The 13878-nt window shown below is 41.8% G+C and overlaps 1 protein-coding gene across 1 annotated transcript in view; it reads left to right on the top strand.

Moving 5' to 3' along the window:
* The window catches only part of LOC141265501 (MARVEL domain-containing protein 3-like), an 81339-nt gene extending 73310 nt beyond the window's left edge, over positions 1-8029 (top strand). Inside the window, exon 4 of the mRNA XM_073678665.1 lies at positions 932-8029. Coding sequence (XP_073534766.1) covers positions 932-1614 — 683 coding nt within the window. The 3' untranslated portion in view covers positions 1615-8029. The remainder of the gene's footprint in view (positions 1-931) is intronic.
* Positions 8030-13878: the final 5849 nt, after the last annotated feature.

Below are 13878 nucleotides of genomic sequence, written 5' to 3'. Positions count from 1 at the left end.
TGGCTATGAAGTTTACATACACGTCGTTACTGTTTGTTAGTATCGCCTTTAAATTGTCTAAAAAGGGTCAAAAATGTTGAGGATTTTCCCAAAATCTTCTCACAATAAGTTGCTACAATTTTGACCCATTTCCCCTAATCGAATTGGTGTATCTTGTATCCTGAATGGAGGCCCATTGCTCGAGTACACTTTCTAATTTTTGCCCATAAATTTTCAATGTGATTGAGGTCTGGGCTTTATGATGGCCACATACAGCCATTACCTGTCGTGTATGGGGCAAGCTCACCCCTGCTACCTACTTGCGCCATACATGTATGGAGGATGTCGATAAGGAGTTAATAACTGTGATGGTCTTCTTTAGCTTGCAAGCCTCCACCTCCTCCATACTAAACTATGGCCAAACAGTTCAATCTGTGCTTCATCAGAATAGAAGCGGTTTTGGACCAGCGCCTTCTTTCTTGCTGAGCGCTTTGCAGGTCATGTTGATGTAGGACACATTTTATTGTTGATCTGGATACTTTTGTATATTTTACTGGATAGCCAATAGTTGAAGGTCTGTCACATATCAAAATTCTTCTGCTCCACTGGCTCTGGTATGTTGCATACATAATTGATTCTATTTGCACTTGACAATATTGCTAGATGATAAAGTATCAAGTAGAATATTAAAATATTTTTAGGTATAAAATGTAACATACCTCCATGACGTTCTGTTACTTTCCCCAAAAAAGCTAATTATTTGAATCTAATTACCTGCTTGACGAACCCCATATTGCTACTGAATTTGCCATTTGCATGTAACAACATTTATGAAATATTATGATGGTGGAATTGCTTATGATTTTTCAATCACTGAATACCTATAAAGCTATTAATGATCATTTTTGTTCTACTTTCAGCATTAATTTGTTTCTGTGTTTTCTTTTGGAAGGAGTCCTGCAGTTTGTGGAAATATCAGCGGGTATCTTGGTACTGATCTGCGTGGTTGCTTCATATGCGGTTCTGAGTGGTTACACTTCTGCTGCCGGTTTTGGCTCCTTCAGCATTAATTCAGCATACAGTCCATTTGAAGGCTCAGAACTGCAGCAAGTAAGAGATGTGGACCTGCAATACAGCCAGCTGAGAGCCCCAGGAGTGTACGGAGGAGTGGCCGTCAGCTTGTCGTTTTGCGCCTTAACAATAGTATTTTTGATTCTTGGGAGTAAACCCATACACAGGGTATCTGTAAAGTTACTTGTTGCAGAGTTTATATTTGATGTTTTGGGCTGTGTGGGTTACATTGTAGCAATTGCTTTATACCTTTACTTCATCAAGAAAGTCAATTCTACTGACATTTGTAAAACTAGGGAGCGCTTATATGCAGGCCGAGGTTATACCTGGATGAACTGTGAAGTACAAGGAGGGGATGCTGCTGTCGCTATTTTTGGCCTTATCGCTGCATGTGTGTACCTTCCAAGCGCCATCTTGTGTGCAATGTATATCAGAACTGTACGAGACTTCAGGAAGAACCACCTGTCTCATGAATATACACCTACATCCATCAATGACAACCAACAAAGACTGCCCAAATACAGAGACGAGCACCTTAACTTTCTTCCTAGTACAATAGTGTAAATATAGGCAAGTTGTTTTTCATTGTCCTTTTAAAGTAAAATATATTGATTAGCATGGAGCAAAAAGATTTAAGGTCGCTGACCCAGTGGCCATGCCAATAATCCATGGCCACTGGACCAGAGCACTGCAAACCCCCTACCACCTGTGGCATCCATGGGGTTTCTTCTGATTAGTCGCCTTCCACAATACTATGTGTGCGTCACGCCATAACATAACGATGTACTGTGGCCTAATAATCACTAGCGGTTTGCATTGTGCTAGTCTTGAGCCCATGAACTACCGATGAGGCGGCTGAATCAGGATCCTAGGAATCTTTTTGCTGAACTCTAATGTTGACATCAGTCATACTAAGAGGTTTGCCTACTTTTTTGTTCAGAACTATTTTATTTTATTGGTTTGTCTTTTAACAATAAACAATATAATAAACCATTAATAAAGCACTGAAAGAGTATAAATAATCAGAAGAAGCAGGTAAATTACATTCTTCTATCAAGAAGGCAACCGATCTGGTTTGACACTTCATTGTTCATTCATTTGCAGAAGCCCTGAGGATTGCTTTAGGTGTAAAAGTGAATATAAAAGTATAGTAAAAACTGTTAAATGTGCTTTAAAATCCTGCCTCCTGGATTTCTTTCACAGCTAACAAGTCAGGACGGTGGTCTCTCTTCCCTACATACTGTCAATTATTCTCATGTCCGTATGTGATGGGGTGAATCACCCTCTAGACTTGCTACAGCTGTGACGCAAGTCCAGGAGTAAGAATTTTACAGTTTGTAGCTTAAAGTGAACCTGTCATCAGATTTAACAATACATACTATATATGTTATCAAATGGATCTCTTAGAGCTGATGAGGCAGGTGTACTTGCTGTAAATATCCAGAGCAAAATGACTAGTCATTTTTACAGTTTCTTCCCTTGTTATTAAGATGAGCCTTTAACCACTTCGCGCCAGAGCCTGTTTTTGCCTTCGTGACCGGGCCAATTTTTTCAATTCTGACCACTGTCACTTTATGAAGCAATTACTCTGGAACGCTTCAACGTATTCCCCTGATTCTGAGACTGTTTTTTCGTGACATATTGTACTTCATGATACTGGTAAAATTTCTTCGATATAACTTGCGTTTATTTGTGAAAAAATCGGAAATTTGGTGAAAATTTTGAAAATTTTGCAATTTTCTAACTTTGAATTTTCATGCCCTTAAATCAGAGAGATGTGTCACACAAAATAGTTAATAAATAACATTTCCCACATGTCTACTTTACATCAGCACAATTTTGGAACCAAAATTTTTTTTTGTTAGGGAGCTATAAGGGTTAAAATTTGACCAGCGATTTCTCATTTTTCCAACAAAATTTACAAAAAATTTTTTTAGGGACCACATCATATTTGAAGTCACTTTGAGGGGTCTTTATGACAGAAAATACCAAAAAGTGACACCATTCTAAAAACTGCACCCCTCAAGGTGCTCAAAACCACATTCAAGAACTTTATTAACCCTTCAGGTGCTTCACAGGAATTTTTGGAATGTGGAAGAAAAAAATTAACATTTAACTTTTTTCACAAAAATGTTACTTTAGACCCAATTTTTTCTATTTTCACAGGGGTAACAGGAAAAAATGGACCCCAAATTTTTTTGTGCAATTTCTCCTGAACACGCTGATACCCCATATGTGGAGGCAAACCACTGTTTGGGCGCACGGCAGGGTTTGAAAGGGAAGGAGCGCCATTTGACTTTTTGAATGTAAAATTTGTCTGAATAATTAGCGGACGCCATGTTGCGTTTGGAGAGCTCCTAAAGTGCCTAAACAGTGGAAACCCCCCACAAGTGACACCATTTTGGAAACTAGACTCCTTAGGGAACTTATCTAGATGTGTGGTGAGCACCTTGAACCCCAAGGTGCTTCACAGAAGTTTATAATATTGAGCTGTAAAAATAAAATTTTCACATTTTTCCCACAAAAATGTTTTTCATCCCTTAATTTTGCATTATCATAAGGGTAATAGGAAAAATTGCACCATGAAATTTGTTGTGCAATTTCTCCTGAACACGCTGATACCCCATATGTGGAGGCAAACCACTGTTTGGGCGCACGGCAGGGTTTGAAAGGGAAGGAGCGCCATTTGACTTTTTGAATGTAAAATTTGTTTGAATAATTAGCGGATGCCATGTTGCATTTGGGGAGCCCCTGATGTGCCTAAACAGTGGAAACCCCCCACAAGTGACACCATTTTAGAAACTAGACCCCTTAGGGAACTTATCTAGATGTGTGGTGAGCACCTTGAACCCCAAGGTGCTTCACAGAAGATTATAATATTGAGCTGTAAAAATAAAATTTTCAAATTTTTCCCACAAAACCGTTTTTCATCCCTTAATTTTGCATTATCATAAGGGTAATAGGATAAATTGCACCATGAAATTTGTTGTGCAATTTCTCCTAAGTACGCCGATACCCCATATGTGGGGGAAAACCACTGCTTTGGTGTACGGCAGGGTTCGGAAGAGAAAGGAGCGCTATGTTGGCTGGGATAGGTGGCAAACACCATGTCACATTTGAAGAGTCGCTGACATGCCGAAACAGCAGAAACCCCCCACAAGTGACCCCATTTTGTAAACTACACCTCTCAAGGAATTCATCTAGGGAAGTAGTGAGTATTTTTTAATTTTTAAATTTATACCATTGGACAGTGAAAAATGCATAATTATATTTTTACCACAAAAAAATGTTTTACCCTCAGATTTTACATTTTCACACAGGGCAATGGGTAAAAATGGTGCCGAAATGTGTCAAACAATTTCTTCTAAAAGTGGCAATACCCCATATGTGGCTGTATCGTACCGGTCAGCCATACGGCGAGATCTGGGGGCGACGGAGTGCTATTTGACAATTGGAGAACAAATTATTGTAGAATAGGCATTTGGATTTGGGAGCACAAAATTTTCTGAATTTCTTTTGGGGGGCAAGGGCCATTTCTCTTTTCCAGAGCCTTTCTGCTACCAGTAACTTGGAAGTCCCTTATATTTTTAACAGATGACAGACCTGAGTGGGGACTAGCATTTTTTGAGGACTGAGTTGAAGCTTTTATTGGGAACATTTTATGTAACATTTATCCGGCGCTCTAGGCTGAGCACTTACATCGGGGTTTCCATCTAAATTTCCAAGTGATATAATTCAGATGAAACCTCTGCGGGATCCATTCACTGTAATGAGGCAACAGAGTTACTCTGGACTCCGTCTGGCCTCTGTTTAGCGGTGTCCTTTTTTTCAGAAGTGCACAAAACTGGCCAACCGCACTTTTATGCACGCCTAAAACAAATGACACCGTGGGATCCCAGGCTAGACGGCGTCCACAGTGGTCTATATCTGCCTCATTACAGGGAATCTTCCGTCATGGGTTCTGGCTGAATCACGTATTTCAGAGATTTACACGGAAACTGTGGTGTAAGTGCTCAGTGCAGAGCGCAGGATAAATGTGAGCAGAGCCTTACTGCGATCTTTCGGAGACATAATAAACAAATCAGTAGCAGGTGAAGAATTGGTTTTATTTATTTTTTACGCCGCTCCTCGTGCGGTATAAGTGATGAGATTACTTTATTCTTCGGGTCGGTGCGATTACAGAGATACCAGATTTATATCGGGTTTTTATGACTGACAGCTGTCACACACTAAAAGACGCTTTTTTTTGCAAAATCTAGTTTTTGCATCACCATATTTTGAGAGCTATAATTTTTCCATATTTCGGCCGACAGTCATGTGATGGCTTGTTTTTTGCGGGACGAGTTGACATTTTTATTGGTACCATTTTTGGGTACGTGACATTTTTTGATCGCTTTCTATTCCGTTTTTTGGGAGGTAAAATTAACAAAAAACAATTCAGGAATTGTTCTTTGAGGTTTTTTTTTATGCCGTTCTGCGTGTGGTAAAAGTGATCAGGCAGCGTTATTCTTCGGGTCAGTACGTTTACAGCGATACTACACTTACTGTATTTTTTTTTATGTTTTGGCGCTTTTACACAATAAAACAAATTTATAGAAAAAAATATTTTTTTTGCATTGCTTTATTCTGAGCACTATAACTTTTTTAGTTTTCGACTGATGGAGCTCTATGGTGGCTTGTTTTTTGCGGAACAAGATGATGTTTTCAGCGGTACCATTTTTATTTCTATTTTGCTTTTTGATCGCATTTTTTTCCACTTTTTGTTTGGCGATATGATGAAAAAGCATATTTTTTTGCTCCATATTTTTATTTATTTTTATTACGGTGTGCACAGAAGGAGTTAATTAGTGTGACAGTTTTATAGCTCGGGTTGTTTTGGACGCGGCGATACCAAATATGTGTTCTTTTTTTGGTTTTGTAAAAATATACGGATTTATTGGTTTAATATTTTATTTATTTATTTTTATTTATTTTGTGATTTTTTTTAACAGTTTAAAAACTTTTTTTTTTTACTTTTTTTTACATTTTTACTTAGTCCCTGTATGGGACATTAATTTTTATTTTTCTGATCACTGATCTCATGTAATGTAATAGACATATATTACATTACATTACATGAGATCTTCCCTGTTTCAGTCAGTGTCTCCTGTCTGGCTCAGCTTGCAGGCTGAGCCAGACAGGACACCATATATGGCAGAGCTGGAGGCGGTCATGTGACCTCCAGCTGCCATAGCAACCCCAGGTCCTGGAAGGAATCGGAGGTCTTCGGAGAGGTAAGTAACACGACCCCCTCTCCTCCTGCTGTCTCCTATATGCCGCAATCACTATAGATCGCAGCACATAGAAGACAGCAAAGGGTTAACATCACTGGGACCTGATCCAATCAGGTCCCGATGATGTTCCCTGTCAGAGCTAACGCTCTGCACCGGAATCGCAGCGCTTGCAGGACCCTGGGGGTCCTGAGCGCTGCGAGACCACCCACCGTTTTTAAACGTCCGCGCTGCACAGAGCCCAGGCAGCGCGGACATTTATGTACAGTGGGCGGTCGGGAAGCGGTTAATAAGTCCAGCTTGAGTTGGCCTTATAAATGCTCATCCTAACAGCAGTATTATACCACCTGTCTGATATGGATTTTTTAAGTCAGTACCCCAATCTCATCAGGTCTAAGAGATCTATTTAAAGATGTTGTCCACTACTATAACAACCCCTTCTCATTTTCCCATGTTTGGCCCTGTTAAAATGAAAAAGCTTATACTCACCTCCCATGCAGGCGTCATTCCAGTATTGTCGGCATTTGCGTTCCGGTACTTACGTGTGGTTGTCATGTCATGTGAGCCCTGCGCCCAATCAGTGCTGGCGTCACTGTCCCCGCCTTCAAACACAGAATTGACAAGAAGTGAGTGGCTAGCCGCAGCTATCAGCTCCTCCATTACTTATATGTCTGAAGGTGAGGAGAGTGACGCCAGTGCTGATTGGGCACAGGGCTCACGTGTGTCCTGTGAGAGCGCGTGCCGACATTGCTGGAATGTCACCGGCACGGGAAGTGAGTATATCTGTTTTTATTTTAACGAGGCCAAACACTCAGATTGAGAAAGTGTTTACCAAAAGGGTTTACCAAATGTCACAAGGAAAATAAGAATTATTTAGAATATTATCTGCAATATAATAAATTGTAAATATGGAATTGTAATAATCTTCATCATGAAAACTGAGTCTTGTTCAGAGTAACTACCGGTACTGTACTAATCTCTCAGTATAGGATCTGATCTCACCCTTGGTGTACAAAAGGTGGCTTATCATAGGACTTAAGGCATTCTGATGTTAGAGAATACATTTCGGAAGCTACAAATGCATCTCCAACAGTACAGGATAATAAAAGATGTATTGGGACTCCCTAACATATCATTAATAATGGAAGCCCTCCATGTAGCTGTGAGAGTGATGCCAACTAAGGGCAAATTTTATATTCCACTTAAAGATTTCTGTTCACGGAGGTCAACAATGAGGTCAGAAAGGAAGAGAACTTCAAAGAAACCAAAATCCCCTCAACGCAGCTCTATGTTCAGATTTTTCTATCAGTCGATTCTGTAACAGCATTAATAGTTACTCCCTAATAATTTTCTCCAAAGTCATTGGCATCATTAAAACTAAATCCAGAATATTGGACCAGCAGAAACATCTGTGTATTATAAGCGAGTGGTACCCAATAAGTAAGGAATAGGATTCAAATGTAAATATATCCTGTTTATACAATGTATCGAAAAAATATATTCCAAAAGCATGGTTTGTGGATAACATCAGTGAGCTTTTGAGGCTATTCTTTGATAGTCTGAACAATGCTCATATGTAAGTACATCTCCTGTAGTCTGAACAATGCTCATATGTAAGTACATCTCCTTTATATATACTTTTGTTGTATAGTTTTCTATGTTTCTTTGTATTGTTGTCTAAACTGATATTAAAATAAAGTTTTTATCTATTTTTCTAATGTAGTAACACCATTCTTATAACCAAGCGCTCTAGAGTCTAGACGACTACAACAATAATATTATTAAAAATATGTACTTTGTGACTCTACTAATTGCTGCAAACAGATATAGTGTTGGTTGTTATGGAAATAAAGCCTTAAAGAGGAACTTTCATTGGATTGTTTTTAATTTAAAGGGAATATGCCAGTATGTTCAACCCTCCTAAGCCGTCTGTATGGACATGAAAGTCATAGGAAGCTGAATAAAATTATATCTTGATATCTGCGGTCCGATGTTTTATTCCAGAGAAATACACATTTTTCTTATATGTAAATGAGCTGTTCAGATCAGTGTCCGGCCCATAGATCTTCATAAGAATCTGCCTCCAGAGATTATTACATATAAAATGAGGCATTACTAGTGTGATATGTAATGGCCGCTCTCCGCTCACCTAATCTCACTGCAGAGCTGTGAGTGATTATACCTGACACATCTGCAGGTTCCTCTCAGCTTCAGCTTCCATCTCACAGTCAGTGTTTATAATATTGTTACAATACAGCAGAGCTGTAGAGCTGCAGCTACTAACATGTTTGTAAGCCAAAGTTCAGTTCTACTGTTCTGTGTCAATTACATGTCTCACACTGGTAACCCTCTTTTATTTATTTATAATGAGGTTTGGAGGCAGATTCTCATGCAGATCATTGCCTGGCACATAGATCCTAACAGCTCATTTACATATAACAAAAGCATGAATTTCTGTGCAATAAAACATCACATCGCAGATATCAGGGTATCACTTTATTCAGCTTCCTATGACCTACATACCCATATAGATGGCTTAGGAGGGTTGATCCTACAGACAGATATCCTTTAAACTGAGTACTTTTTCAAAATCAAACAATTGTTTGGAAGGCAGGTAGTGCTGTACTGCCAATAGATAAAGAAATCCAAGACTCTTGACGTTTCAAAGTCAAGTCTGACTACTTTTTCAGGAGGACCACCGAAAAGGACTCCTTCAGGAGAACTACAGCAGTCTATACTTTCCAGTGGTCCTCCTAAGGAAGTCAGATCTGACTTTGAAATGTGTTTAGAATAAACTGCTTATCTTTAAAACATCAAGATTACTGGATTTATTTATCTACCGGCAGTGCAGCACTACCCGTCTTCCAAACAATTGTTTAATGTTACGCACACGCCCGGACTGACTGGCGTGAGCGTGGTTAGTGATCCCACTGGACCATGAACCGAGGAGTGCCTGGAGGGGCGTGACTAAGTATCAACTCGGTCCGACCAAGGTCGCACGGCGGCTCAGTCAACTCCGTGAACCAGGGAGGAACCGAGCAGAGGGACCAGGTGCTACTCCAGGTCAGACCCTGGTCACAGCTGTTGACCCACACCGGGGAATGCAGGAACAGGCAGGTTAGGCTGGCATACAGGCACGGCTGGGTACTGGCAGGCACGGCTGGTACGCAGACAGGTGGGTACTGGCAGGCACGGCTGGTATGCAGACAGGTGGGTACTGGCAGGCACGGTTGGTATGCAGACAGGTGGGTACTGGCAGGTAGGAACGCAGGCAGGATAAGGACCAGTACAGACTGGGATACAGGAACAGAGCCGCAGGTGCGGTAGACAAGCAGAGCAGAGTAAAACCCGCATGTGCGGTAGACAAGCAGAGCAGGGCAAAACCCACAGGTGCGGTAGACAAGCAGAGCAGAGCAAAACCCGCAGGTGCGGTAGAAAAGCAGAGCAGAGCAAAACCCGCAGGTGCGGTAAACAAGCAGAGCAAAACCCGCAGGTGCGGTAGACAAGCAGAGCAGAGCAAAACCCGCAGGTGTGGTAGACAAGCAGAGCATAGCAAAACCCACAGGTGCGGTAGACAAGCAGAGCAGAGCAAAACCCGCAGGTGCGGTAGACAAGCAGAGCAGAGCAAAACCCGCAAGTGCGGTAGACGAGCAGAGCAAATACACACAAGGTACTTACAATGAAGTAGCGAGTGGACACTAAACTCACAAACAGAAGTACAGAGACAACGAGTTGGAGCTAGGTGCAGGTTCAGACACTGCAGGAAAAGGGAAGATACGAACATAGAGACAAAAAAGTAACGGGCTAGGACACTGTTCAGACAGGAACTGAACCAGGAACAAGATACAGAAATGAGCCTTGGAACTCAGCACCCAGGGTGGCGGAAACAGACTAGAAGTCACAGATACAGGTAACGGGCCTGGGTATACAGCGCCCAGGGTGGCGGAACAGACTAGAAGTCACAGATAAAGGTAACAGGCCTGGGTATACAGCCACCAGGGTGGCGGAAACAGACAAGATACAGGACCTGGCAACTCAGTTGCACAGAACACACTGAAAGAAAGTGTTGCTCAGGCACCTCCTACTGGGTGGAGGGGATTTAAGCATAAAGTGACTCACAGCAATAGGCTGGGGACGCATTAGGACTGTGCATACAGTAACTATAAGAAACAGGCAGTAACCGCGCCGCCGCCCTAAGCAATCAGACAAGAGACATGCACACAGCAGGTACTGGAGCAAAGTGTGCAGCCTGGACTGATAGGTAAGATGGCGGTCTTGCATGGTGGGAGGTGGTAAGCCATGCCAGCACGCCGCCAGGGATGTTACATTTAATACTTATGTTGGAGCCTCCAACCAGCAGAGCAGCAGCAGCTGGATACATTATTGAGCCTTTATAAGAGTTGTGCTTTTCACAACTCAAGCAGGTGAGCAATTACAGCATCTAATTAATGCTTGTGTTCGGATAATGCCCTATGTGTCCATTCCTAGTTTTTCATCAATAGGTCTTCAAATTGGTGCTGCTCAACTCATTCGGGAGCTGTTTTTACTTTTCGTCTGTGCTCCTCCATTTCCAAAGATAATAATGGTGCAAATTTTTCCTTCAACCAACTGGGCATAACCCACAGCACTTCTCTGTGGGCGTGTCCCTGTTTTGATTGGTTAGTGTCAAAGTAGAAAAAGCAAGCACCCAAAAAGAAGTTTTGTGAATATGCCCTATTGGTTAAAGGGAAAATGTGCACCATTATTACCAGGGGCATACCTTTGGAAAGGAGGAGAAAGGAGCACAGAAGAAAAAGAAAAACTGTTCCAGAACCAGTGGTACAGCACCCATGGGAGGAGAAACTCGGTTTGAATTAAAAAATTCAGCGAAAAGTCCTGTTTAATAGAGTTTTCCCATGAATATATTTTATGATATGGCCAACACATGCAATAAAAGTTTTATCAGTGACTGCTGGTGGTCATTCATGCATCCATTAAAATATATAGGATGATTCAGAGAATGCTGATAATGTACTCTATTTCACTAAAAGAATAACATAAAAAAGCCTACTTTAGTATTTTGAACATCATCCTGACTCCAGAAAATATAATGCATTTCTTATCTTCTACTGATCCTGAGTTATAATATTCATATAATCCTGAGCCTCATTTACAAGTTTGCACGCCTCAGAACTGAAATAATAATTCACACGGTATAGCAGCAGCTCAATCAAACTGACTCGATATGGTTGTTGCCCGGCTACAAGATACTCAAGTTTTTCTGTACATTTTATCTATATGAAATTTGTAAAACGATCAAAAACTTTACATTGTTACTGGGATCCAGCCTGCTGCATACTGATAATGGCCAAATGTTTCACATTTTCTAGAAGTATCGTGTTTCATATGAATGATCATGTTTCCCACACTACAGACTTAATTTATTGAACAATTTAATAATTAAATTTATTGAAGGATTTAATGAAGAGCATAAAAATAAAATTATTAGGGATGGAAGGGTAGGCTTGACTGGGATCGACTGGTATACTTAGCTAATGTGAATTACCCGATAAATACTGCACACAAACTGTAACGTCTGGTCTTCTTCATAGAGTGCCGTTATTGCACCAATTGCTGGCTTAGTTTATAGGGTTACGTAGGACACTTTTGACCTGCACTCTTTAAAGCACACCTGTCAGCAGGATTGTGCTCAGTAAACTACATACACTGTTAGGTGGGTGACATTAAACTGATTAATATGATACCTTGGTTGATGAAATCCATCCAGCGGTTGTTGTGTAATCTTTACTGTCAGTTTGGAGATAATGATATGCTCAGGCTTCAGGGCCGCCTGTGAGGGGTGCTCTATCTGGTGCTCTTCTTACATATTCATCTGTATGCTCTTATGACAGCTCACAGTGCCTTCACTGACCTGCCTCCTATTTTACCTTGCCCCGTACTAGTAGATGCATTATGTAAAATAGGAGGCAGGTCGGTGAAGGCACAGTGAGCTGTCATAAGAGCATACAGATGAATATGTAAGCAGAGCACCAGAGTAACAGTCAGATATTTATTCAGTGAGGGAACTGTAGGAGGCTGCAGCTGCTGCGTGAAATACAACCCTGACTTAGGGACACTACCAAACAGTATTTCATCGGGGACAGATTCTCTCTACATCTTGGGGCGGTCCTCACTGAATACAAAGCAATGGGCAAGCAATCTACCCAGGAAAAGTGTGTTTCCGCCATGCACTTCTGGATTTTTATCTTCAGAGTACCATTAAGGCGTTCCACCTTCCCACTACTTTGTGAGTGATAGGGAACATGGAAAACCTGTTCTATCCCAAGAGTGGCTATGATCTGTTTCATCAGTTTTGGAGTGACGTGTGTGGCTCTGTCACTCTCTATGGTTTTGGTTACCCCATATCTACAAACCACCTCACATATTTTTTTATTTTTTTCCTGTGTTAACTTTGGTCATGGCCCAAGCTTCAGGCAACCAAGGGGACGAGATCAATGCATACCAGGACGTATTCACAGGTACCCACCTTAGGTAGCTGTATGTAGTCCACCTGCAGTCTCTGAAACGGGTAATCTGGTTTTGGTGTGCATTTTTATGAGACTCGAATAGGTCTACCGGGGTTATTTTTCACACAAACTAGACATACTTTGTAGCCGTGTTCAGGAATCCTGGGGAACACCAGTTTTGTAGTACCACTGCACACATAACACCCTTTGTGTTGTGCACCAGGGGAATGTGCCAGGGCAGCCATCATGGGGAACAGGCAGCGCGGGAGGCGAATCCTGGTGTTTGCCTGCCATACCCCTGACTCTGACCATACAACACCTGCTTTGGTCCATGAGTTCTGTTCGTGTGGGGGAGCCTGGGTCTGAAAGACCTGCAGTAGTTCGCGATCAACGGCCACTGGGCCTGGTGCGGTGACATTCTCCTCTGTGAAAAGGGGGCTTCCCGCACTTTCGGTCACTGAGTCCCCTAGCGGGGCTGTGACTGCTATGGCCAGTATTCCAGTCACAGGTAGTCGCGCTGCTTCCTTAGCCGCCTGGTCTGCCAAGGCAATGCCTACAGCAAGGGGAGTTTGTTCCGTGTGCATTGATAGCTGCCCTTCGGGGAAGGGTGAGTGCTGTGAGTAGCTGCTCTACTGCCTCATAGGTTTGCCAGCAGAGACCAGAAAATTACAGCTCTGCCAAATGGCGCCAAAATCATGTGTGACCCTTTTAAACATATCAAGAGTCCGAAATTATATTGATCTCTTTACTTTTTCCAAGATTGCACGGTGCAGTGAGCGCCTTCAGCTCAGCCTCTGGCCTAGAGCAGCTGGAGGAGAGTGATTCATGTATTACTGCCTTACCATTGTGGACTACTGCACACCCGGTGATGAACCGTCCTTGATCGCTGTAACAAGCTCTGGAACCATCTACAAAATACTCAGCAGAGGGGTTAGTGAGAGGAACATCAGGGATATCTAACAAGCCCTATGTGTCTGCCTCCATCAATGCCTGACAGTCATGTTCATGTGTCAATGTCAAACTGAGCTTCCTCATCTGCTAGTTTGAAATAC

The sequence above is a fragment of the Phyllobates terribilis genome, unplaced genomic scaffold, assembly GCF_046119375.1.
Source record: "Phyllobates terribilis strain yellow unplaced genomic scaffold, ASM4611937v1 Scaffold_4__5_contigs__length_816908805, whole genome shotgun sequence".
In the NCBI taxonomy this organism is placed as follows: Eukaryota; Metazoa; Chordata; class Amphibia; order Anura; family Dendrobatidae; genus Phyllobates; species Phyllobates terribilis.
Note: the sequence above shows the minus strand (reverse complement) of the source record. Positions and strands in the feature narration are given on the sequence as shown.